At 36.2% G+C, this 27,345-nt stretch overlaps 1 protein-coding gene across 1 annotated transcript in view; it reads left to right on the forward strand.

Annotated features, from left to right (window-relative positions):
* Positions 1-27,345, forward strand: part of EYS (eyes shut homolog) — a 766,416-nt gene that overhangs the window by 518,412 nt on the left and 220,659 nt on the right. Inside the window, 1 exon segment of the mRNA XM_018077885.2 lies at positions 17,556-17,668. Coding sequence (XP_017933374.2) covers positions 17,556-17,668 — 113 coding nt within the window.

The following is a 27,345-nucleotide window of genomic DNA, read 5'->3' on the forward strand; positions in this document are numbered from 1 at the left end:
CAACTTTAATTAATGTTAAAATACCAAGATCATATACTTATTACAGAGCTACAGATCACCCAAACTGCAGATATTACAGCTACATTATACTCCTGCAGAAAAGAAGTCAGTGAACTTTACTGAGTTCATGGCCCCAGGCCATCTGTGCAACAGGCCTTGACTAGGAGCTGCCACACTGAATCAGAATGGGTTTGTACTCAAAGTCTGAGCAGAATCAGGATGCTGAGCCAAATGGTTTGTTTCTGTTTCTTGTTTATGTGAGACTCTTGATAAGCATGGCTTCAACTCTGTTCTCTAGAAATTCTTTTATGCAGCTAGAAATAACAAGAGATCTCTGTGCACAGGGAAATCAAACCCCTTAAGATTCTGAGTCAGAAATTAAAGGGAGAAAAGAAGGAGAAAAGAAGGAGAAAAGAAGGAGAAAAACATTGCAAAGTCTCCTGCTGATCTTGAATGATGATGATTGCCACTGTCTCACTGAAATCCCCTCAGAATTTGACTTTATGGAAGTATTTTTCTCAAAAACATTTTAGTTGTTTCATAATTACAGTGCTTGAACTCAAGTTTGTGTGTTCTAAATACTTGAAGTAACCAAATAGCATCCTCAGCAAATTAAAAGACTGATACAAAGGCATCACTGAAAATGTCTCTGTCTTGTTCTCTTGAGATCATTAAAAAAAAAAACAAACTCTGTATTTGAAGAATTTAATAAGAGATTTGAGTTCAGATTTCTGTTTAATGTCGAAGAAACATTTTCTTTTCTTTTTGACTAGTATTTCCTATAGAGGAAAAATATTTTGAGAAATAAAAGATAAAGGAAAAAGAAAATGGTATGATATTCAATTTCTAAAGGCAACTGGTGAGCATGCTCAGATGGATACATATACCACTGTAAAAATGCAAATCTGTTTGAAAGAAAGCGCATGTCATGTATTCCTGTGTGATACTAGAGTTTTTTTTTATTGTAGCACCTCTAGGGAATCTGTTCAATCTTTCTCTCCTCTTAATCAACATATAAAATGCAAGAATATCTGCAATCATTTCACACTGCACTGAGATGAAGTGTTCTTCTACTTGGTATTTCTTCCTCTGAAGTTGTCTTGTCTGTTGGAGTTTAGAAACTCAGCTTTTTCTCCATTCCAGCTTTGTGCCAGCTGTGGGATTTTCCTGCATTTCATGAAACGCTGGCACCAGTGATTCAAGTCATCTGACAAGACAGGTCCATTGTGGGTATTCACTTGTTCATCTATTAGGGAAACAACGGGTCCAGTGAGGAATGGGGTGGAGGAACTGGTTACAAATGGCATAGAGAAGGCCAAGGTATTTGATGACTTCTTTGCTTTGGTTTTTACCCATAAAACCAGCCTTCAGGAACCCCAGGATCCACCAGGATCATCACATCCATCTCCTGGTCCTGCACAGGACACTCCAAGAATCACACTATGTGCCTAAGAGCATTGTCCAAATGCTTCTTGAACTCACACAGGCTTGGTACTGTGAACAGTTCCCTGGGGAGCCTGTTCCAGTTCTCAACTACCCTCTGGGTGAAAAGCCTTTTCCTGATATCCAACCCAAACGTCTCCTGATTCAGCTTCGTGCTGTTTCCTCAGGTCCTGTCACTCATCATGAGAGTGAAGAGATCAGTGCCTGCCCCTCCACTTCTCCTGGTGAGGATATTGAAGACCTCAATGAATTTGATTAAAGTTTGTCATTCTGTATTGAGGTGTATTCTATGTTAAGATGCTCCTTAAGGTCACCCTCAACAGTCATTTAACCATCCTCACAGATGACAGCTCTTTATCCATCATGGATTGTCTGCATTATTCCCACCAGGTTGTTTCTGCATGTCAGCAACCTTAAGTATGTGTTGGAAGACTTGAAACTACTTTTCTCCTTTCTATGTTTTACTGCAGGCAACAACAGTATCATCTACTATCCTCTTTTATTTGATGCTTGTCTTTAGATACAAATGGTCATTTGATTAAATTGATTAAATTCACCATCTTTCCAAACCTATCTCAATTTTTGAGGAATGGGGGTTTAGCACTGGCTAAATGCCAGATGCCCATTCAGTCACTCCCTCAGTCTCCCTCCTCAGCTTGACAGTGGGAGAAAATAAGATTAATAGACTTTTGGGTTGAGATAAAGACAGGGAAGTTGCTTACCAGTTCCAAAACAGACTTGACTTGGGGAAAATTAATTGCATTTATTGCCATTTAAAATAAATTTGGGTAGTGAAAAAAAAAGACAAAATGAAGCAGTAACTTCCCCAAGCACACACACTTCTTCCCAAGCTCAGATTCATTCCCAACTCCTTACACTCCAACCACAGGTGGTGCAAGGGGAAAGGAGGGTTGTGGTCAATCCATAACACTCCCTCTGTGCTGCTCATTCCTCCTCACGGTTTTTCCCTGCTCCTACCTATACTCTCTTCATGGGTCACATTTCCTTCAGGAAACCTCCACCTCCTCTGACATGGTTCTTTTCATGGGCTGCAAGGGAATGTCTACTCTGGCACCACAAAGCAGATATTGATTTTGATGTTTGCACTTACATTCTGCTCTCTTTTTTTTTCTCCATGCCCTGTCTACCTTTGTGGCGTTTTCCCATGGTGCTACTATTTTGGCTGCTGGGCTCAGCTGTGCCCTGTGGTGGGTCTGTTGGAGCTGGCTGGAACCAGCTGTCCCTGGCACTGGGCAACCCCAGTCTCCCCTCACAAAGGTCATCTCTTCAGCTGAAACCTGCCTCCTATACAAAAATAACCTAATTTTATAAGACAAATGCTGTTTTGGTGATATGCAGAGATATCATTTGATGATGTGCACAGATAGCATACTGTTCCTGTGGAGATTATTTCCTTAAAAACAAGAAAGAGCATTTTGAAAGGGTTGACATTGTTTTGAACTTCCATGCAAGTTGCTTTTATGAATTTACAAGTTCAAATCCAGATGATCATTTCTCTTTGGACATATTGGCAGGCCTGCAAGATCAATTTTTGTCTTTGATCTGTGAGAACTCTTATTTTCCCATAGCTGCCAGGCTGACCTGCTGTTAAGCTCTTCAGTTTGTGGCTGATGTTGCCACTTAATTAATCCAGAGCTCCTGCATATTACCACAGGATCCTGGCAACAGCTACAGTCCATTTTTGTTGGCTAGATGTCTCCTTGATATCTTATCTTGATGTATGATGTAGAAATCATCCTGGGATAAGGTTTTCAGTGTTTGTGTGATGTTTTCATTCTTTGACAACTGTGATTCTCTTATTATTAACCATTTCTCTCTTCTTGCTATTCAGTGTGCAAAATTCAGGGCAATTACAGACATTTGGGGTGACTCAACTCATGTTGAGCATATTCAGTCCTTTTTATCCAATAGCTTCCCATGTTCCCCAATTTCCTTGTTTACCTGGAAATGCGGCAGTGTATATGTGCATGAAACCTTCTCAGGTACCTCGTCATGTACTTCACCTTTGTTTGCCTATTCTTCATGGTCCAGTCAGAAAGCTCTTTTTAAAAAGTTATTGCTGCCTTGAAAGTGGTAGCATGAAGTATTATGGGTTGGAGAAAACATTCAAACAGTCTGCTGCAGAGGATCTGTAGATTTTGATGGAGCTATGCCTTCACGTTAATATCTTGAAAGTTGATGCAATTCATAATGAATATACCTTTGACTTGTAGGTATAGGTTTACTACCTCATGTTATACAAACAACAAAAAGAAATAATTGTTCACATTGTCTGGAAGCAATGAACCTCAACAGATGGCATCACCTGTGAAGATGACATTTCACTAATTCCTCTGTGTGACTCTTTGAGATCCTATTTTTGAAAATTTCAACAGGTCTCGTTGATGATAAAGGAGAAGTATGGCTTGAGCAGCTAACAGATAACTTTCACGAGCCCTTAGAGGATGTGTTTGGTATCAGGCTCTTCCAGCAAAGCTTAAAGCTTAAACTACAGTGAAGTGACTTAATGCAGCAATGCTCTTCAGTGCTTGCACCCCAGACATCTGTCATCTAATAGCTTTGAGTTCCTTCCAGACACTGACTGAACATTGCACTATTTCCAAGCAGCCTCCCAAAGCTTGGGAGGAAAAGCTGTAATCATTCATTGAATAAGTGTACTCTGGGATATTATGTAACGAGCTCATTGGCAGACTATCTACTTGGGCTGAAAATGTCTATGGGCACACTTTCTTCCAAAAAAAAGTGTTTCACACAGAAAATTTGTATGGCTTCTTGCTCTGGCTTATCATTCCGTTTCAGTCTCTTTTTCAAGGCAGAATTATATCTAAGAGTCATGAATGGTGGCCACTACACTCTTTCTATAAGCAATAAAGAAGAACAAAGAGCTAGGGTTTATCCCTTGGAAAAGGTAATGTGTTGACCATGTACCAACAGACACCAGTTAATGGCCTCTAATCTTCCTTTGCAGTTCTTGTGGTGATACAACCTGATAGTGTAACCCTAAAGGGGAAGTAATTGCAATTACTTCCATGTAGTTTAGGTAGGACCCTTTCAGCTTCAGGAACTTCAGGAGAAACCAGACTATATTTGGCAAGGTAGAAATATATTTAGCTGCATGTATGTGACAGTCAGGCAACTACTACAATGATTACCCTAATGACCTATAAATCAGCAGTTCCCTAGGTTTATCACTTACTCTTTCCTTTTGTGTTTGGGAATTGTGGGTTCATCTCTTGGAGACTGGTTCTTTATGCAATTGATGAGAATGTACAAATATTACCTTGTGTTTCTTCATGCATTCCCCACAACACACAGTTAAAATCAAGAGCTAAACTCCTCTAGCTATCAATTTACTCATCTGTTAACTTGTTTTTTGGTAACAGTACGTGATGACGCATCAGCTGTAGTAATCTAACCACAAAACTCAATCTACATGAGAAAAAGCATGTTATGAAACTTCTTATCACATTTTAGTAGATAAAACTGAACTGAATATTCATCTGTTCCTATTTTATGTGTGTGTGATTTTTCTCAAAGTTTTTTCAACAGCAGAGAGGTTTATGCCACAAACATGAAGTTTTGGGTGTATAACTTCATCCTATTAAAATGCAAATCCTTGAGTTTCTCCTCAGGAAAAAAAAAAAAAAGAAGACAATTTGCTGCTAAATCCCACAAAATCCCATTGAAAATTACTTTTACCGATTAAACTTCTGTGCTCTGGATGGCAAGTGGAGCAAACTGTTGCCACTTCTGATAAATGCAAACTCGGTAGTCAAAAACGCTCATGTTGTTAGAAAGTATACAAAGGTAGTTTAATTAATATTCGAAAACCGTATAGTGCCTCCTGAATTGTTAACAATAAAAGTAATCTTTGCTCTCACGGCTGTGTTTCCACAGTATTTTGGTATGGTAATTTTGGAGGTTTATTTCTTACCTCTGTCATCATTTTCACTAGTGTTTGTATGGTGCTGTGTTTTAGACTGGTGACCAAAGCAGTTTTGCAACACAGGGATGTTTTTGTTGTTGCTGAACATTGTCTACATGGCATCGAGGCCTTCTTTGTTTCTTGCTCTTACCCCTCAGCAAATAGGCTGGGAGTGGTCAAGAGGCTGTGAGGGGACACAGCTGAGACAGCTGATCCTAGGTGACCAAAAGGATATCCCATACCATATAATATCATGCTCAGCAATAAAATGGAAGGAAGTTTTTCCAAAGTAGTTGTTGCTTAGGGACTGGCTGGGTACCAGTCTTCTGGTGGTGGTTGCTTTTGCATCACTTTTTTTTATTCATTTATTAAACTGTCTTAATATCAACCCAGTAGCTTGCTGACTTTTCCCCCTCTTCTCTTTGCCATCCTAATGAGGGAGTGGGACCAAGAGACCGCAGGGGTCTTCTGCCAGCTGGGATATAACCATCACATTCCCTCAACTGAACTGTCACCTCAGAGGGACCTCTATGGTTAATTTCTGTCATGTGCTCATGAAGAATCACACACAGTATTCTCTCTCATACCTCTGTTGTCATTGATGATTTGTGGGTCTTAGTAGACTTTTCCAATGGTGAGAGCCCTGCCTGACTAGCTGGTAATGCTTTCACTGGGAACTAACAATGTCTTTATAAATAAATAATAGGACAGTCAGTAGGAAGTTTGCTTTGCTATCTAGATATGTTTCAACTTGGCAATACTCAATGAACATCAGCGTTTCTGAAACTAAAAGAACATTAATAATTCTTTGGGTGAAGTGTGATCAAGATCTCATCTTGAAATATCTAGTAGTGGAACTATCTGGTTTATAAATTGCAGGAAACTATATTAAAAGGTATTCCAGCAAGCAAATAGTCATGTTATATAATTTTCCTAATCTTTGGGTGAAGGGAATTTTGAAATATGGGCGTTTCTCATGGAATCCTAACACACAGCTGCATAAATATCCTCCCAGCTGACAGCTTCCTGCTCTGACCCAAATTACTGGAATTTATCTGGGTGTGATATTCTGCACCATTTTGTTTAACCAAACAAGGCCAAAAGTCTTCAAAATAAGAAACATCCTAGGTTTTAGAAGAATAAAAGCTAGAATATTTATCCTCTTCTTAATAAAATCTTAGGATGAGGCTGGACAAAATAGAAGAAAAAATGGCTAGACACAACCCTCTCCCACACATCATGATCTTGCAGGTGGGTTTTTAGTCTCACTGCCTTTCTGAAATTTAGTGGATTTTCATCTTCTTTGGTCCCATTTTCTTTTTCATTATCTCTGAACCCAGGTTCTCTACTCTGTTCTCCTAACAGTAGTTTCAGTTGCTCTGCTTAAGCCGGTCTGCTGCTTCCCTGCTATGCCTATTGCCTTCCATCTGGGTCGTTACCTGGAAACCTTTTTTTAAAACAGAGCACTTTTTTTTTTTCCCTTGTGGAAACAAATCATATTTTCCCTTTCTACAGGTGTAAATGTTGTGCTCAAGGGAATATAATGTTAATTTAAAATAGAAGCAAGTGGAATATCAGCCTACTACAGCATCACAATGATAGACAACTGTCTAGGAAATTTTTTCTAGAATTGTTTCTCCAGTGTTAATAGGGAAAGGGTTTTGGTCACAGAGGCAGAATTGGTAACTTGGTCCTGTTCCTCACTTGTAGTCCGTCACTCTTCTTTTTTCTGTATGTTTATACTTTGTGTCAGGTCCAATTCAGTCTGAGTTTTGGCAAGTTTTATTTCATCTTTATGCTTTCTACTTCCAACATACATTATATTCTTTGCTGGGTTTTTTGTGCGTGTGTTTCTGTGTGTTCATTATTCCCAGTACCTTCTTCCAGCTGGTGATTGCTAGACATTCCCGTCACTTTAATTAAGGAAATTTCACACCTCTTGATGTTCACACCACCTGAAAACTGATGTTTTCAGTTCTTTGTCTGATCCCTCTAATTTTGTGATTTTTCCTTTCAAAAGAGAAAACCGTCACTGAAGATGTAGTTTTGTTTGCCTAGGCTCTGTTTCAATTGTGGTGATTCCTGTTTGCTCCTTCCAGAGTTAATCTGGGTGATTAGTGTTTCTGTAGTGTCTTTGACATTTGTCAAACTAAAATATAAGATATTATTATTTTTTTAGGCTGTGTATTTGATGAATAAAAAACCATCAAATGTTTCATCAAGGAATAGAAACTCTACCAAATTTAAAAGCATTTGATTTCCTGTTAAGTGTGCTAAGTGATTTCCCCTAGAACCTACTTCTCTAATAACATTCATAATCTTTCTCTGCATTTACTCTCAGCGCAGGATCTCCCATTCTCATTGATCTTCTACATACAAGTTTCCATTATTTCAGTAACAATAAATTGACTTTGTGTTTCTTGACAGCTTTGCCATGTTGTTTCATTGCTTTTCCCAACAGCAAACAATATAGCAGAGACAGATTTTATAGAAAACTGTAGTAAATGGAGGCTGTTCCTGATCCCTGGCAAATAGCCCTTCAGTGCTTTTTACTTAATGACTTCACTCTAAACTAAGTATCTGAATGTAACTATTGGGCATGCAGTGAACATCTGAGCCTGAAAAATAGTCATATAACACATTTGCAAAGCCAACAGGAAATGCACTCTGCTCTATAGGTAGAGGCAGACTAAGATGCTGTAATATAAAGAAAGAGTCATTATTAAGAGAAGAACATAATGATCATATTGTTAGTAAATTTGTGATTTTTGGTAGACAAAAAAAGGAACAGAAGAACTGGCAGCTGTTCTACATGAAACCATTGTGATCTTTTATCTAAATGAAATGAGATTTGGAAATGAAAGAATATAGGAGGAGGAGGAAACATTTAATGAAATGGAACTGTGGGGGACACAAGCACAGAATCATTAATTTCCAGTTTCGTTAGTATTAATGGTATGCTTCTTGAAAGCAAAAAGGACTAAAGATAAGTAACTTTGTCAGTGTCTATCACTCTCTTCTGTGGTTTTAACCTCCTTATTTACTTACTTAGCTTTTACTTACTTTACTGTGCTTGTGGTTACAAATTATTGAAAATCATACATACAACCACAGAAAGATGTTTTTTCTGTGTATAATAGTAACAGGAAAAAGCATTATATGATTTTGTCACTGTCTCATTATACAGATCCTTATTCCAGGTTAGAGACCATGGTTTTACAGACTATTTTACAGCACAGGTAGAATAGTAAGGAAAAAAAAAAAAGAGGAAAAAATAAAACCAAATATATTTATAGAATGTATTTTAAAAGTAACACAAGTTAACTATAAGATGAAATGTAAACCTGAAATAATAGAAATATCCTGACTTTTCACATAATCCTATAAATAGACATTAAATTTCTGGAAGGAGAAAGTGGCTGACCTTGTAGTGTTTGTCCTGCATAACAGTCTGAGGTATTTTGAGAGTAAAAATAAAACAGGTAAGGTTTCATCTTGAGAAGAATAGAGTAGGTCAGCATTGAGGCTTAAAGCAATATGAGGGAGGGAGGGAGAGGAGGAAACTCAGTTCCAGGATCTGAATGATGGAAGCAAGTAAGGAAGCTGCTTAGAATCTGCCATGTATGTTTAATTATTTTAATATGTGGGGGTTTTTTTTAGGTGAAGAATTCCTTTAAGTGAACTTGCTTCAAGCTTCCAGTTTTTAGAACACTGTTTGATTTCTCCTCTCAATCATCTAGTTCATAATGTTGTTTCATGTGAATTTGATCTTTTGTTTACTCTAGTTTTCCTGGGGACTATCAATTCCAAATAAAATTTGCAAATACCTTAGGCAAGGACTCTATATACATGAATCTCAGGGCAAGTGTGAGAATTTCAGGACTAGGTGTGTCTTTTGACAAGTAGTATACAAGTCAAGGCAGGGAAAAAAAATTTAGAGATGGAGCAAAACAAAATGCTCCAAATAAACCATCATCAGCCTTTGACGATGAGTAGGCAGTATAGAGATAGTTCAAAGCTCTGAGAAAACATATTATCCTAAGTGTCTCAGGACTGTGGCTCTCAAAATGGAAATTCAAGCTAAAACAAATAATTTGGTACCCAAATCCAACTGCTTGCCCCACTCCTTTGCTAAAGGTTTTTGTTTCCTCAGGAGAGATGAAAAAGTAGGTCATACGTCCACTTCTCAGTCTTGCCAACTTAAACTGCCATTAATCTCAATCTATGTTAATATGATGAATTATAGATATATTTTCCTGGTCTATTACATGTGTCTCAAGGGCAGTAACACCTAAATATTGTACAGGGCAGACAACAGCGAGTAGTAACTTGTCAGTGGTCTGATTAAAAATTAATGAAGGTTTTAAATTTTTACTCATGGGTAGAGTTTATTGGTTTTAGAACACAAAAATTTGTATTGTCTTAAGATAATTAAATGGATTTTGGATGTGCATGGATTCATCACCTTCTTTGTACCCCATGGTTAACATTTTTATGTTACCTGTCTACTCTAGATACACCTCTGATCACACAAATACATGTGGCTAACATCTTGGTACCATGGAATGCATGCTAATAAAAACCTTGTCATGTGTCAGGCAGCTCTCATTGTTACCACATTCCTAATACAGAAAACCACTATTTCTTGCCTGGTCCTGATACTTATATATACCTCATTGTTAAACTTAGGATTCTCTGTAGCATTCTGGGTAAGTAAAAGCATTTACTGAAAGGTGTAGTGCACCAGCTGATATATTCCTTATCCAATGTGTGAATACTGTGCTACCTTGCATCTCTTGCCTTGAGAAACTGGGCTAGAAAAAAACAACCAACCAAACAAAAAATTTACAGTGTACAAAACCAGACAAACCAGTTGCATATGTTTCTAAAAAATGTACAACCATGATATAAGAAAGCACAGATCATAAAAATGTATGAAGAAATTTTCCTCCTCTCTCCCTTTTTTAGCTTAGAATATTCAGTTTTCTTAGAACTGATTAAATTAGGCCTATTGAAAACTATATACCTCAGGTTATACTCATTAAAGAAAAGCTTATTTTTTTGGAATATTTTTGCTTTTATAGGCATATTTTCATTCTAAAGACATCCTTTGACATGCAGATGTCTTTGTTTTAGAGGTGTAAAACCACTTGTTTTAACTCCTCCTTTTTTCGTAAATCAGCATTCATAATTCACTAAGTGTTTCATATGGAATCCTCCTTTAGATATCACAGAACATCTTGACTTGAAACTGACCCATGAGGATCATCAAATCCATCAGTATATAAATGCATATACTTGATACAAACATCTCTTGGCTTATATCTTTGTAGATTTGAGTGATTGGTTATCGGTTGGACAAGAAGCAGAAATACAGAGGTTGACTGGCTTGGCCTGAAAACTAGTTCATGGTGATGGATTCCAAATACCTTTCCCTAATGTGCTGTAATGTGTTGGCATGGTGTTCAATATGTCTAACTCCAGCGTCGCTCAGAAAAGGTGAAGTGCAGGGAGGTGAGCTGATTTCCACAGTTAACTGACAGACTCTGTAGTATATAAGAAAGATAAGTCTGTTTTCCAAATTTCACTCTACATTTTCTAGTCATCTCCAGCCAATATATTTTCCATCTTGCTCATGCGCAAGGTATTGTACCACATTTAAGAGAAAGAATTGAAAAAGTTAAATTACAGTAATTGAACTTAGAATTTCAATAGCAAATGAAGTAAATGAATCATACATTATGACTATAAGCATAAGCACTGAAATTGTTTAGAAAAGGGGCAGACATTACTAGACATAACGTTTAGGGAGATTCTGCCTTACTTCAGAGTCTTCATATCACTTCTGATATGCAACATTGCACCTCCTTAACTGCAAGGCAAGAGCAAGTTTAAAAGGTAAGGATTCGGACCGAAAACAAACTTTAATAAAAATGATAAGGTAATTTCTCAATACTCTTGAATCTTTCAGACCTCCTGATTTTAATTAATCCACTGTGGCTTAATGAACCACTCCAAACTAGAACTGTGAGAATCATGGAAACCTGACAGTGAAACACATGCTCAAGTTTTACACTGCCAGCTAATTTAGATGAGGAAAAGATGCAAGAGGAATGTGAATATTTCTTATGTGGTGATCTGGTTCCATCAGAGTCTGGGACCACTGTGAAGTACAGGAGTCCACAAGGTGATTTGCCAATACTGGTCCACTCACAGATTCAATGGGAGAAGATAGTCCCAGTTCCCTGCCCTGCAGCACAGGAGAGTGGAAGAACTCTTGACTTGCTTATTTCCCATAGTGGGACAATTACCAGGGTCGCAGGTTTTGCAACCCCTGATTTGAATGGCTATAACAAATGAGAAATGAAGATCAGAAATGTAAACCTCTACCATCCTGGGCAGTTTGGGGATTTATTCCTGCCTCCCCCCTTCTGTCTATTTGATTTTGCTTTATCATTCTTGCTTCATGAAAGTCTTGCGATAGGGTTCAATATCCATGGCAGATACAATAAAAGTACATTCAGGATAATAACAATAAATTGTTAAAAATTTCAGTAGAGGTGGTTAGATGAAAAAAATCTGAATTTAACTTACCTCTTAACCCCTTTTAATTGTGTTAGTATAACTGAATTAAAATATATTTAGATATTTTTATTCAGAATCACAATTTTGGACTAAAATCATCTATTATATTAAAATACAAATCAAATGAACTATTGGTGTTCTGCATAGGTTTATACAGTATTTAATTTCATGGCCAGTATTAGTCAGGACATAGGAGAGATTTCAGTTCCTTTGTGTTTCATGCACTTTATATATATGATGAAATGTATATTTTACCAGTATATCTTCCCATTTTGACTTTCCATTTCTATACTAGTACTAGGACAGAAGCTGAAACAATATTCTGTCTCATATATTTTAAGTGTTTTCTTTTACTATTTTTGTTTCAGAGCTAATACTACTTTACATTTTCCTACACATTTTGAAATGTCATTAAACTCTTTGAGTCATACTACATTATCAAACAATAAAAATGCTTGTGGATTAAAATTGGAAGTGAGTGAGAAAAGTGTTTTAAAAGGTAGATATTAGAAAGTGAAGTAATGAACAGCATAAATACATCATACACACTGTCTACTGTCATCACACATCCCTGCCACTGTCTACTTCAGCAACATTTCTCAAAGGAAGGTGCATTTCTCTCTCATTAGTAGCTATACAAATTGACCAGAGTAAATTTTGTCTGTTTTGTTTAAACTACCAGAGTTAAAATGAATAAGGTTTAACTTTTATTAATTAATGTTTAAAAATTTTAAGTCAGCAAGAAAAAAAGTGTTAACATTTTTTGATCAAGGTGATGTCTGAGTCACTAACGTTGATTTTTAATAAATCCTTGAAAACCTTTTGGCTTGAAGAGACTGGAAACAATATATAGCATGTCACCTCGAATCCAGGCAAGTTTCAGTGCTCTGTAAATGGAATACTAAGGCAGAATAATGTCCTGTTGGATTTAAGTTTGAAATATTGCAATTTGAGAAGTTTGCAATTGTTTTGCAGAGAGTTCTACTAATCAGACTCCAAAACTGGATATATTTCAGGAATCCCAAAGATGTGAAAGACTACTATATAGTGTATTATGGTACACTGTAATATATATATAGTGAGAATTTTTAAGATACATAAAATTTATCTTGAGTGCAGACAATGACAAAAGATTGTGCTATACTTTGTTTTCTTTCCAGTTAATTGTATTTTTTTAAAATAAATGCTCAGGACATAAGCCAAAACCTCATTATACTGTTTATGAATCTGTAGCGAAATGACAGCATGCAAGTTCATTTCATTAGAAACTCAATTCTAGGTTAATTCTCCCTAACAGCAACTCTAATTTGGGCTAGTCAGTAAAGGATATTAATAAATGATTTGGCATATATGTGTGAACTTTTCCTACGAGGTAAGTATCTGTACTCATTTTTGTCAAGTATAAAGGGCATTTAAAGAGCATAGTTACTATATGTCAAACATATCTCAATAGATTCTGAATAGTGAATTTTATTAAACTAAATTTCTGGTGTTACTCTGGCCTTGACATTTCCAGGCAATCTAAGTATTACAGTTTGTTAGCATATTAATGTATTTTTGTAAATGGAAGGGAACCCAACTACAAGTGAAGCCTACATTTTAATCTGCTAATCACAAACAAGTATCTGCTCTCAAAAACAGCAGAATAAAAGCTGCTTACTTCTGAATATGTATACCGATAGCTCTTATTCCTACATATCTCAGAAGATGTTATTTTTTTGTATAGACAGCATAGCAGACCAAAGGCAAGCAATTTTCTGACTAAAATATTTATAATGCAGTTATAATTACAAAACAAAAAATTACTTTAGAGGAATGGATTACATTCAAAATATGTACATATCAATGTAAGAAAAATTATTGGGAGACCAAACAGTATTGAGGAGAAGAAAAACATGTTGTTAAAATATTCAGTGTTATAGTGCATGGGAAAATATGCAGATAAATGTTGATTTCCAAATCAAGTGACTAGTCTGCCCTTCAGTGTGCAAAATGGATCACAGATTGACAGTAAATTTTCCCTATACCAGAGATTCATAAAACTATATTGTATCTGACCTTTGTGTTTATTGGTTTCTTTTTTCTTTCCTTCTTTCTTTTTTTGTTTGTTCGTTTTTACAATCCCAAGAATGAGGACTTTTCTTGAAATACATGCATAGTATGATTGGGACAATCATAACTAACCTTTAGTTAAACCTTGTAACAGACTCAGGAAAAAAGAAGAAGCAGAGCTCTAACAAGCTGATTTATGTAGCCAATATTAAAACATTGTTTAATTGTTCATTTTTGGGGGGGCAATGTTATGGGTACCATGTAATTTCCAGCTCAGAATCCTGTAACCATTTCTGTCCACGTTCATATTAAATTTGCAACAGATTCTGCATCCTGTCAATTTGAAAATTGTTTTTCTTACTACTTATAAAAGGCAGGGAAAAAAGAATAACAAGGATCTCTTATAAAAATAAAAATGTGAAACAGTAGGACAACACATTTTCGAAGATTACCTGGTATAAATTGTTATGATAATGGCAGCAAAAGCAGTCTGCTGAGTGTAACACTTGGCAGTCCATCACACTTATTTCCTGCCAAAGTGGCTGGCAAAGGAGGAAGAAAAAGAGTGTTCTGTTGTCTGTAATCTGTATCAATAATCTCTGTCAGCCCTTGTAGTATATCAAATAATAATGTTCTCTTAACATCCAAAGCGCAACTTTGAGGACAGTGTTCACACTGAGTTCTTGAATAAGATTTTTGTTTCTTAAGTTCCAGGGAGCCTCATTGTAATCCTTTGTGTCTGTTACACGCAGAGACCACTTTACCTATGCTGCACTTGAGCTTTGCTGACTTTAAATGCCGTCTTAACTGGTTACATAACTTTTCACAATGTTGCAGTGATGCCTTAAACCCCTAATAGTTTTTTATTTTTCTAATTTTTGTAAGCCTTATAAGTCTTATAAGTAATAGAAGTAGACTCTAAAAGCAGCAACCCTCACATCCCTTTCCCCGTTGCACCCTTAGTTTACACATTCCTTAACCCTCCTACCCCATTCCATGTTCTCTATATCACTCCTACCCCAGAATTCAGCAGAAATGTTTAGTCTCTTGTCAAGGCAAGGCCTAGACTGTTCAGAGAACAGCCATATCAGGGCCTGAATAACAAAACAGAGTCAAGAATTAGGTGACTATGTGCACTCTGTGCCCCGAAGAAGATGAAGATTGATGAAGAGGTGGTCCCAAAATACACCCCAGACCCATTCTCAGGGGGTGGACCCGGGGCGGATCGGAGCAAAGGCCACAGCGTGGACACATTTGGGATTGGATAGATGGTATTATAAAATGTAACATCTCGGGCACAGGGGCGCATGTTGTGTAACATCTATTGCCTTGGCACATTAAACCCTTTCCTTATCTCACCCTCAATTAACTGCTCCCGAGTTTTTTCTTAGCACCACCTGAGCAGGCATCAGCAGTGCAGTAATATACTTCCTGTAGGCCTTTGCTGTTAAAGAAATAAACAGGGAACTGTTAGTGAAATTCTTTGATCTCTCCCATGAGTTGGAAGGCCAGTGCATTTTGTTTATTGTGTGTGGCATGGCATGGTATGTTATGTTTCAGAGTGGTTGAACAGTGCAGAGAAAAACAATTTTCCTTGCTTCAGCCATGTTGTACTTGTGCAGGCTAACTCTCTGCTAGGAGGGAGAGAGCTCTCCTTTCCCATTAATTTGGCTGGGTTTTGACCTCATTTAGACTTGTACCACCCACAACATCCTATAGCACAGTTACACAACTTCATTTTGAGTTGTATGAAAAACAAACCCCCGTACCTTGCTTTCATCTTCACACTGATTTATGTAATTTCTTATCCTTTTGATCCTGTATTGTAAGAAACTGTGAAAACTCTTTATTCATGTGTGCATTACTCCGTTCTAACTCTCCTTGATGGAGAGTTTTCCTGACTAAAGGTTCCTGGTCTATACAGTCACTCTGTTCAGAACCCCTCATATGTCTCATCATTCCTATATAACAAAGTTTTTTCATATTGTGACTTTTTTTGCGTATTGTGAAATGCTGTTCTCAGGATTTTTGGTTTGCTATCCTGAGTAATGCAGGAAATATTGAGCCACTTTTATACACCGAGGAAAATAGATGCTATTAGAGATTTGTAGAGAGAATTTCTAAGGGTTCTCCATACTGAGCTCACCATTTATTCACAATTTTTCTTCTTCTGTTTTAACCATTCTCTTAATTTATTGAAGGGCTTCCTTGTTATCCCAGGGTGACTGAGTTACTTTAGAATCTTTTAGCATAGCAGCTTGGTAAAATCCTTTGAAAATCAAAAACCATGTACCAAGACATCCTTTTTCACATATTCAGTGTTCCTCCTGTGAGTTACAATTTCCCTTTTCAGAAACCTTCTCAACTATTCCCCCATACGTTATGTTCATTTATATATCTGTTGATTCTGTTCTTCAGTGTCATTCTTAATTTCTTAATGGTTTCTTTTGAATGTAATTGGGACTTACTGATATGCAGTTTGAGGTGTGCCCTTGCACGTCGTGGTCTTACCCCCATTTTCATAAATAATTAAAGCAAAAAACTCTAAAAAAAATCCACATCTACCATTCCCATGGTTTGGATGCCATTTTAAGTGATGATCACAGTAATTTCCCATAGGAATCCCAGGCAAATACTGTTTGCTACTGTTAACTTTTTAGTTTTCTTTAAAAATACTTTCCAGGAATAATTCAATTTGAGACAGATTTCTGATGTACCCCTACTAAAAAGGGGTTCTGCCATGGGAACTTCCCAGAGCTACTCTACATTAAATTTTGATTTGGTGAGTTCATTTACATTTCCTGCTAGAGCCATGTCCCTTTGAACATTCCCTTTATACTTAGATGGTCTGTTAGCCCTAAAGCCTTTCTGGCGGGCTTACTGCTCCTGTTGGGTTTTAAAAAGCATTTGATGCCTGCCATTATGCTTTTAGCAAATTGTTCCTCAAGATCTTTATCTTTTTCTTTCTGCAAATATCTAAACCTGACTTCAGTGTTAGAAATGGGTCCTTGGCAGTGTGTAACAATTTACTGTTCTGTGTATTTTCAGTGCCCCTAAAGTGATTCCCATTTTTAGTAGGTCCTTAGGCATCTTTGAAACATGATTAATAGCACTAGATATCTTCTGAGCAGGGAAGTAGTAAACATACAAGTAGATTTTCAAAGCTTCCCTGTTTACCATTCCCCGTGACCTGTGTTCCTCCATAAAAAATATCTGATTAAAGTTAGAGAAACCCACTTTCGGCTGGTGTTTCACCATACCTGTTGTGCTGTCTATGTGTCCAAAACTCTCTTTTTAAGTTTGTTCATTAGGTTTATTTTTAAGTCAGTACTGCTTATCTTGCTGTGATATCTTTTCACATTTAAATTTTTTTTTTTTAGAATTTCTTTATAGAAAAAATGAGGATCAGGAGATTTTTTCAGGAGTAGATGAAATTATGCTACAAGTCTTTCTGTAGAAACTTATTTATTTTTAAAATGGATCACAATGGTAACAAGCAAAAGAACTGTGTGAATTTTTTCCTTTGTAGATTTCCGGACCTGTCTACAATTTCACTGGCTGTATACAAGTTATAGAAATCAATAATGTGGGACCTTTCAGATTCTCTGATGCTGTGGAAAGAAATAATGTTGACGATTGCAGGTAAACTGCCCTCTATGCCTTTTCAAATTGAAAGAAACTGTTTGTGCTGATTTTTCTTTCTTCCTTACAAAGGGTGACCATTTTAGATAATTACAACAATAGTTACAGAGAAAAAGATAGAAAAAACCCTAGAGAGACGATATTGTGCTTTCTTTTATGCTTTTGAAGCATTTTCTTTATGGAAGATGCTTTTTTTGCAGAGTAGTTCAATTAAGCTTGACAGCACATTTAGAGCGAGTTGTCACCCACTGAATGCTGAAACATAGTGTAGTAAGAAAGATAATCTGCAAAAAAATATAGGAACAGAGAGCAGGGTGATGTGCTGGCTGTGTTTTACTTATGATTTCAGGATTTCTATTAATCTTGTAACAAATTTGGATGACCTGCTACAGTTACTATACAAGAGATTGTGAACAATGCTAGAAAGCATTGTTTTTGAATAAGTTTAAAAATCCCCAGTTGATTTCATTTTTACATATTCACATCACTACTGGTTATGCATTGATTTAAATAAAAGGCTACACAGGGGCAATGGGGTACATTATGATTCTGTTCTGGAATATAATAGATTTGAACATGGAAAAGTGGAAAGCAAAATAAAACAGAGGTGAATTGCATTTGTAGGTAATTAGGCCTTTCAGAATAGAATATCACCCTAGAGAACATTATATAAGCCTTTTTACTTGTGGGTTTTTTTCCTAAAATTTACAAATTTTTTTTATTAATGTTCATGAGCTTGTTTAAACAACATCTTAGAAAGCTAGTGGCACCTGGCTAGATCATTAATTAAGGACTCGTGAGACCTGAACTCTGCACCCTTTAAGTTCCATTTTATTTGAAATATGCTCTCTAAGTGCATTTAACAAATGGTTGTGGGTCTAGATCCTGCACAAAATAGAGAATCCTGCAAAAAATGGAGAACCCTGCCTAAGAAAGAAGTGATGGCTCCACTCTTGTCTTTCTACACATTTTTTCCTAGTCAGAACTATGGTCTCCTTCAAAATGAGGGCACATATTCTTGTCTGTGAAACTATGCCTCTGTGCAGAACTAAAAATTCAGAAGGTAGAAAGCAAGTGAGGAGGCAACTTCATATCTTTAATTCAGGTATTAACTTAGGTGGACAAAAATCTTGACTTCAAGGGCTATCTATGTATTAGAAATATAATAATCATGGGGGAAAAGTCATAAACCATCTCAGTTGTCACCTCAAATTACTAGTTAGGAAATTGTTCTCCATTTTGCATATGCAGTAGAACTTTGATATCACAAATCCTACGCAAGATGTAGCTCTGTTTTTTAAACTACTAGATAAAAGAGGGATAACTTTAAAATCAGGACTGTTACCATCTTTTTACTTTCTTTCGTTCTCCATAATACTTTCTCTGAGCTGGCTGTCTACATCTTTGGGTTTTACGACACTATTCTTTTTTTACAGTTTTTTCTATTGAATAGTTTATATAACTATTCCTTTAAGAACAAATATCCTTCAAGAAACAAGGACTAATGAGACCTGCTTTGTCCAGTCTGTGTATGTAGCAGAGAGAGGGATATAGGCGGGAAAAAGAAAGCTTGTAAGAAAATTGACTTTGTTCCTTTTTAAATTTGTTTAATAGAATGCTATATTATCTGTTATAATCTATAGAATTATATTACAAGATTTATTGCATTTTGTATTGAATCTGGTACTTCCCTTCATAGTCAATTAGAATATAAATATGGCTTATGTGGTATAATATAGACATTAAAGATCACTATATTTGAATCAGAATTTACTGACTACAGTCTGGGACTGTTTCTTGCAAATACTATGTTTATCTTACTGATTAGGTGAGTAAAATGGCACAATAATTTGTATAGAAGAACTGTGAAAATAGTCTTGTATATAAAAGGATACTGGAAGGATACTGGCTCATCTCAATCCTCTATGTTAAGCAACATGTTTCTTTTACCTCCTGGCTTCCTCAGAATGCTGCAGATGAGCCTGACAGTGTCCAGCCCCATGCAGTCCACAGAGACCTGGCACCATCCTGGTCCAAACCAGAGTTATTCCTCTCTGAAAAGCTAAATTTCAACAGTTGAAATTGTTGGAATTAGTTTGTTGAAATTCAGAGTAATTTTAACAGAAAATTGAAATTAGTCTGAATTTCCCTTGGTGGGAAGGGAAGTGCATGGGAGTGGATTGTGGAGAAGCCTGGCAAGCATTCTCCTTACTCATTCCTGCCCTGTGACACATGAATTTCACAGAATCACAGAATATGCTGAGTTGGAAGGGACCCACAAGGACCATCGAGTCCAATTTCTACCCTGCACAGGACCATCCCCAAGAGTCACGCCATGTGCCTGAGAGTATCATTCAAATGCTTCTTGAACTGTGTCAGGCTTGGTGCTGTGACCACTTTCCTGGGGAACCTGTTCCATATCTGTTCACACATGGCAGCTAACATCATTCTTTGCTTTTCACTTTAGGTATAACCCACATTCATCCCGACATCATCAGTCCTTACATATAAAGACTCCTTCCCAGAAAGCACCTAGGAAGCTCAGCTGTTGTTCTCTTTTCACAAGACAGGCTTCTGGGGAAGATAGATTTATTCTGAGAAAGAAGGAGAAAGTGGTTGAAGAAAGTTGCTTAAATAACACCAATACAAATAGCTAGTGAATACTGGAAAGCCTATTGTATTTGCAGAAATCATGTTCTGTAGATGCAACATTGCTACAGTTGGAGCTACCTGATAGCAGCAGAGAACTCTACAGTGTGGCAGACAAAGCAAACCAATTTCTTCCTGCAAGAACATGCCTGTATATTGCCAGGTAGTAGCACTAACTATTTCTGTTCTTGCTGTGGTAGTTTTTCTTTAATTGACCTTCTACTTATCATCACCTGTTTGTAGACTTCTAATCTTTTTGAATTCCCCTGCTTTTGTGTACTTAGCCATTCTGTAGTGGCACTGATTTACCCTGCTGGCTTTTGCCCTTCTGGGTGCCCCAGCAGCAGGGGTTATTATTGTGGACATGCTGACACTTCTTAAAATGAAAAGGTTTGTGAGTAAATGTTAAACTTATGATTTTTTAATAGGTTTGAAATTTACTCAAATGTGTTCTGTGATTTTTTTTTTTAATGGATGTACTTGAATTTTAAAATACCAAAGCATGATCTAATATATGCAATGAATATAGAGAACTTTCAAAAATATATTTTAGAAACGGTTCATTAACCTTTCCAAAACTATTGATATCACTACTTCAGGACAGGTCACTACCTTTCATAGGATATTGCATACTTTATGTTGCTTATCTCAGAGATTTACATTCCAGTTTAAAAAATGTTCAGAATTAAGAAACGTAAAAAATTACATCATAACATTAATTTCACTGTCATACATATCTAGCTGTCTAGTGTCTAAAATGCCCTAAATATATTAGGGCAAGAATGCTATTTTTTCCTTTAGAATTCTATTTTGTAATGCAAATATCATATGCTACAAAGAAGGGAGAATTATTTTAACTTGGTAGAACTAAATTGGAGATGGGGGTAACATGGAAATTATATTTTATGTCATTTTGGAAACAGGTGCTAAATTCTGCTTGGAATTCAGGAAGATAATTGATATAGGCAGCACTAGGCAATTGGAAGAGATTACAGACCAACAACTTACAATGTCTTTGTCATTCGGAAAAATGCAAGATTTCTGCGCATGCTCAGAAACACTGAGGTTTCAGACATGAGCCTTTAACTCAGCTAATCTGTTAAGGTCATGGCCCAGATCCTTCTGCTATTCACATGCATCACTGTTTAAGCCTGGAGCTCACCCATATGCTATAATACATGATACCACAAGGAGAGAGAACAGGTAGAAGTGATTTACCGCACTGAGCAATGCTCATCAGAGCTTCCTGCCATAGGATGTAACCAAGGTGAAGCAGGAAAGAGCAGAATAATGGTATGGGTAGGAGAATGAGTTAAAAGTTTGACTCTCTGAGAGAAGATTTGCAGCCATAAAAATACTCTGAGTTACAAAGTTCTGCTTTCAGGAAAGGTTGTAATGGAACTGTATCAATTAGTAAAGGTCAGACTCCAAAATATAGTTTTCTAAAATTATCCTAGACTATATACTTAAATAAATCTTGTCAAAGTTTATTTTAAGATTCTGTTTAAACTATACCTGTCTCAAAGTTATGAATATATAGGCAATATATAATAGATATTATATAATGACCAACAGTAGTAGTAGAAAGAATTGGAAATAACAGATCTCTGATGACATTTTTAATAAATGGAATCGCTTTTTTTTTATCTTCTTCTGAAGCAAGTGAGATGCTTGTGATGTGTTAATGCAATATAAAGCATCTTGAAGTGTTTCAGAAAATGTTGCTGGAATAGATTTGCAGGACAAATGACTATCACTTCCAGATAAAGTTCAGATGACAGATATAAATGAAGCTTTGAGTCCCAGTATTAAAAGCTGGTGTTTACTGCAGTTTGCTTCTGTTTTAGTGTCTGGGAGCTATGACTGCTATATATTGCTGTAAGAGCTTACTCTAACAGTTATTGCATTTACTAAATTCAAAGGTTCCAAACATACACACACACACATATAAAATATATACATGTGCATATATATCTGTACTTATACCTATCCAAGCCATGATTTGTTCACTTAAATGAAAAAACAATTCCCAGCTAGGAAACATAAACACTGCTTTCTCTTTCCCTGAGGGAAGTCTTACTGATGGATGCAAATGTATAAGAGTGATTTATACTTTCAGAGAGGAACTAATAAGCTGAATTCTTCATTACTGCCAACTGGACAGATTTTCTGGTTTTTTTTAAAGATTTTACTTTGCTGTTAATTTATCTTAAGATTTGTTCTCCAGGCTGAAACTGAGTTTTGTTTCAGCAAAGACACTGATTGCTATTTGCGTTTAGGAAAGAGGCTCTTGAAAGTGCATTACCCAAGTTCCATTCCACCATGAGGACTGATGAGTTTCCTAATATATGGCAATTTTCTCAAGAACTGTGCAATACATTTTGGAGAGTTTTACATTTTTTCAGTAAGCTCTCAGTTTCACTTTCCCCTCACTTATACACTTTCCAACAAGCTCCAAATCCCCTTCCTTGTGTGTGAGTACTCCCCTTTCCATTCTGTAGTTTTCTATGATATTTTACAAACATACACACATCCCAACACATTTAGGAAGTCAGTCTCCTGTGCAATTTCTCAGGATTTTTTCATCTGTTGAACTTCCTGTTTTTCAGAATATTATAAAACATCACAACTCAGAGCACCTGACACCAGGCATCTGAAGGTGTTTGATTTCTGTCTTTGGAATGAACTGCACACTTTAATAAAGAGGAAAGTTCAATCTACTGAAAGTTAATTTTCAGCCAATTGTGAAAGTCTTGCAGTTACCATTCCATACCTAGAAAGGAAAGTTTATATTGGTGCATTGTTAGAGTTTATCCTAAGAGTCTGTACAAGATTCAGGTAGGCTTAAAGAGTTTCTTCATATGAATCCACCTGAGCTGAAAATTTTAAAGTCAATCAAACATACAAGCTGGCTCAAAACCAAAAGGGAAATCACAGAGTTTCGAATTTAAGCTCTTCTGTCTACTTACATCTTAGTCTATGAATAAATGCAAGATCCTATAAAAAGCATTGAGCTTCTGTTGTATGTGAGACTCTAAGTCGTATTCTTACATCTCAACATCTCAATTCTTACATCTTATAACATTTGTATGTTTGTATTTTCTCATTAACAGTTTGAAGTTACATGTTTAATTCTGAAACAGAAAAAAACAAAAACAAAAAAATAATATACAGTGCTCCTCACCATTGTGGAAAAGAATGATTAAATGAAGAATACTGACACTGCTTGGTTTTATTTATTTAATAGGTTTTATGAGTTTTCTGTGGTTAACATGGACACTAGACTAAATGTTTCTGAAATACAGAACTGAAGATAAAACTTCAGAAATATCATGCGTTTGTATTCACCACATATGTGCTTGATATTACGTTAATAACATTTCTGTGCAATTCTAAAGTAGTGATAACAATAATTTGTTCTTCTTTGTGCCTTTATTTTGTTGCTTTTTTTTCTCTCTCATCAATTGCTTTTTCTGGCTGATAACCTTGTCTGTGTGTTTCTAATTGCCTCTTACTCATCTTCCAGGGCCTGGGTTCCTTTTATATGCTTTCGTCTTCTTTACTTGATTTGCTCTTCTTGATTTCCTTCATCTTTTACAATGTTTGTTTGTAATATTTTCTTTTTCCTTTTGCTGTCCTGTGCAGTTTTCTTTCTGCTCTCTATCTGTACACGAATTCTGACTATTTTTCTGTTACCTTTTATTCCTCTTCTGGCATTCCTGGTCAGTGATAGACTTCAATGTTTAAAAAGAAAAAGAAAAAAAAAGAAAGAAGTGATAGATCTAATCTTTCCTACTGATATAAATCCTCAAAGTCACTGTAAATTGTTGTATAAGCCCTTTACCTTAATCTTTTGAAGTATTCTGTGAAAATTTTTTCTGACGGATATTAGACAAATCCATGTGTCAAATATATGCAGGTGAGGTAATATATGTTTGTAAACATTACATTTCTCTCCTTGTTTCTGGAAAAGATTGTCTTTCATCAGGATACCACAAAACTAATATTAATCTTCTTTGGGACTCTCTGTTTCTAGATTAGTAATCCTATTTGGCAATATTTATCTTTATCTTACTTATCCTTCTGTAACTTTAGGCATATGCATTATACCAACAGAAGATTGTTTCCTAATTCTGTCAGCAGAATTCGGTGGCAGTCACTGTCTGTTAGTACGTCTGTAATGAACAACAGTAATGAGATCACGATTTCTGCTGGAATTACCAGGCACTTGCATGGAAGCTAATAAGACAGGTCTTAAAGGACACCATGCATTTTTTCCTTCCATTTTTATCAAAGAGGCATTTGCAAATATATATGTTGATGCATGCATAGAATGCCTAAATCTGAGACAGTTTGTTTTTGCAAGTAAATAATATGTCAAATTTTTTGGAAAACACTCTGACACAGTTGTGCAAAAAGGAAATATTTTTGTAAATATGAGCAACAGATTTTTTTTATGAAGTTGTCTTTCCATTACTGTTCATGTGTACTTCATTATTTTATAGTGTTTTGACTTTGTGTGCCAAAGAAAAAGTTCCAGTGCTGGAGCAATGCTGTTTTGCACTCCTGTCACACTTTTGGATCTATTTTTTTTCACTTATATAATATTTAATATCTCCAGTTACTGGTGATTCCTACTCTAGATTACTAAATTTACTAATGGAATTCATAAAGCTTCTTTCACCCCAAATACTTAACCATTGCGTATAAACTGATCCCTTCATACGTCACAGAATCACGGCATCACAGAATCACAGAATGGGAAACTTTGGAAGGGGTTGCACTGAGCAGAACACATATTATAGAGCTGAGTTTGTTCACATCCAGCTATATTACATCCAGCTTTGGGGTCCCCAAACAAGAAAGACGGGGACCTACTGGACCGAGTCCAGAGGAGGGCCACTAAGTTGATCGCTGGACTGGAAACACCTCCCCTGTGTAGATAGGTTGAGAGAGTTGGGGCTGTTCAGTCTGGAGAAAAGAAGGCTCTGGGGAGACCTTATAGGACCTTCCAGTATCTAAAAGGGGCCTACAAGAAAGCTGGAGAGGGACTTTTTATGAGGGCATGTAGTGGTAAGAAAAGAGGGAATGGTTTTCAACTGAAGGAGGGTAGGTTTAGATTAGATAATAGGAACAAATTCTTTACTGTAAGGGTGGTATGGCACTGGAGAATGTTACTCACAGAAGATGTGGATGCCCCATCCCTGGAAGAGTTCAAGGCCAGGTTGGATGGGGCTCTGAGCAACCTGTCTAGTGGAAGGTGTCCCTGCCAATGGTAGGGCAGGGTTGGAACTAGCTGATCTTTAGGATCCTTTTCAGCCCAAGTCATTCTATGGCTCTGATTCTAACTAGGAAGGAGAAATATGTGTTAAAGGCTTCTGTTACAGCAAAAGAGTCTTTATCTGCTATGCCTTCTTTACACTGAGTAGTAGATTCAAAGCCCCACAAACTATGATTAAAGTCACTGTATCCTTCTGTAGCACATTCTTAAATGGTAATTTGATGGTTGAAGAGGTGTAGGATTTCAGCTGTTTATTTTTAGCTCCAGCAAATGAGAAGGATCCCTTTTTTGCTTTACATCAAAGATCATAGTTCCAGGAACACTACAGATTGCCACAACATTTGCGTTGCTCTAGGTTATCAACAGCGTTCACTACCTTCTGCCAAGTTGCTTTGACTATTTATACTTCCCTGGAAATTCAGTTATCCGAACAAGAACCGTTCTTAAACATGATTAACTTCTGAAATGTAAAAGCATAAAAAAGTATAAGAAAAGACATCTTAAAGATTTATGAGAGACTCATTTGTTCATGAATTAAGGTAACTTTTTCATTTCAGATTTCAGCACAAGTTCTCCTAAAATCAAAGTGTTATTATCAACATAAAAATAGAAATTATTTGATACAATTTAAAAAAATGAATTGGGTTGAAAATATACCAACTTTCCTGTAAAACTTGAGCAGATTCACAAACTAGAAGCTAAATTTAAAGCCATTTTTCAAAGTTCTTAAAACTTCACTAAGTATATTTTTCACAGCATTGTCATAGCCATTGAAATACTCTTTGCAAACTTTACCTTAATTCTTAACAAAAATTATCTTAGCCACACAAGGCATCAAGTGGTATGGTTCAGTAACTTCCTGAAATAATCACTAAGACTTCTAATCAGACAAGTATGTGACTAATAAAACCCTCTTCTACTTTCTTAGAATAGAGAAAAATTATCTCAGTTTTGTTCTGTCCATCTAAAACTTGCAGATGGGTGCAGGAATGGTTTGACAAAATTATACTTTGAGAATATTTCCCTATATATCTAGTCTTACATTTATTATGAACTGTGGTTCAGAAAAGCCAAGTATATCATAGAAGGAATTATCTAAAACCAATTGAATGGTAAAAGAAATTATCTTGCATGCTTTCTTTATTGAACTACAGTCACACTTAGATTTAGCGCTAGCATTTGCTGCCATTCCAAGTTACAGAAATCTAGAAATAGAGAAGAAGTATTTTGTTATATACTCACAAATAATTAAACTTTGGAACAGGTTTCCATGACTTTCATGTTATGTGCAGAAAGTGCCTCGTAATGGAGCTGTAGTTGGTCCTATTATTATACTAGACTGTATTGTGAGGAGAGGCATATTAGAGAGAATAGGTAAGAATGAGAGTCATACTGAAAGGAATAATTTGCCTACTGGAAGCTTGAATCAATGTAATACTTTTGTCATATGAATTTGATACAGAAGTAATAAGGAATCTTCAGAGTTGCCTTGAACTGTTAACAGACAGAATATCAAGAGAAAAGTTTGGAAGTTCAGTTTTATTCTACCTAGCAGCTTTCTGCTGGCATCCATCCCATGTCCTTCACTGTGTCAGTGAACTGACTGAGTGACTCATAAAGTATTTGTAGGTTTGTAAAAATCTCATTTAACAAAGCTAAAACATGAAACAATGAGTGTCATAAAACCTTCTGTGATTTTATAGAAAAAAAGCTACCACAAATAATATTCTATTTTGAAAAGTATTTT

The sequence above is a fragment of the Manacus vitellinus genome, unplaced genomic scaffold, assembly GCF_001715985.3.
Source record: "Manacus vitellinus isolate BGI_N305 unplaced genomic scaffold, ASM171598v3 scaffold_4_pilon, whole genome shotgun sequence".
In the NCBI taxonomy this organism is placed as follows: domain Eukaryota; kingdom Metazoa; phylum Chordata; class Aves; order Passeriformes; family Pipridae; genus Manacus; species Manacus vitellinus.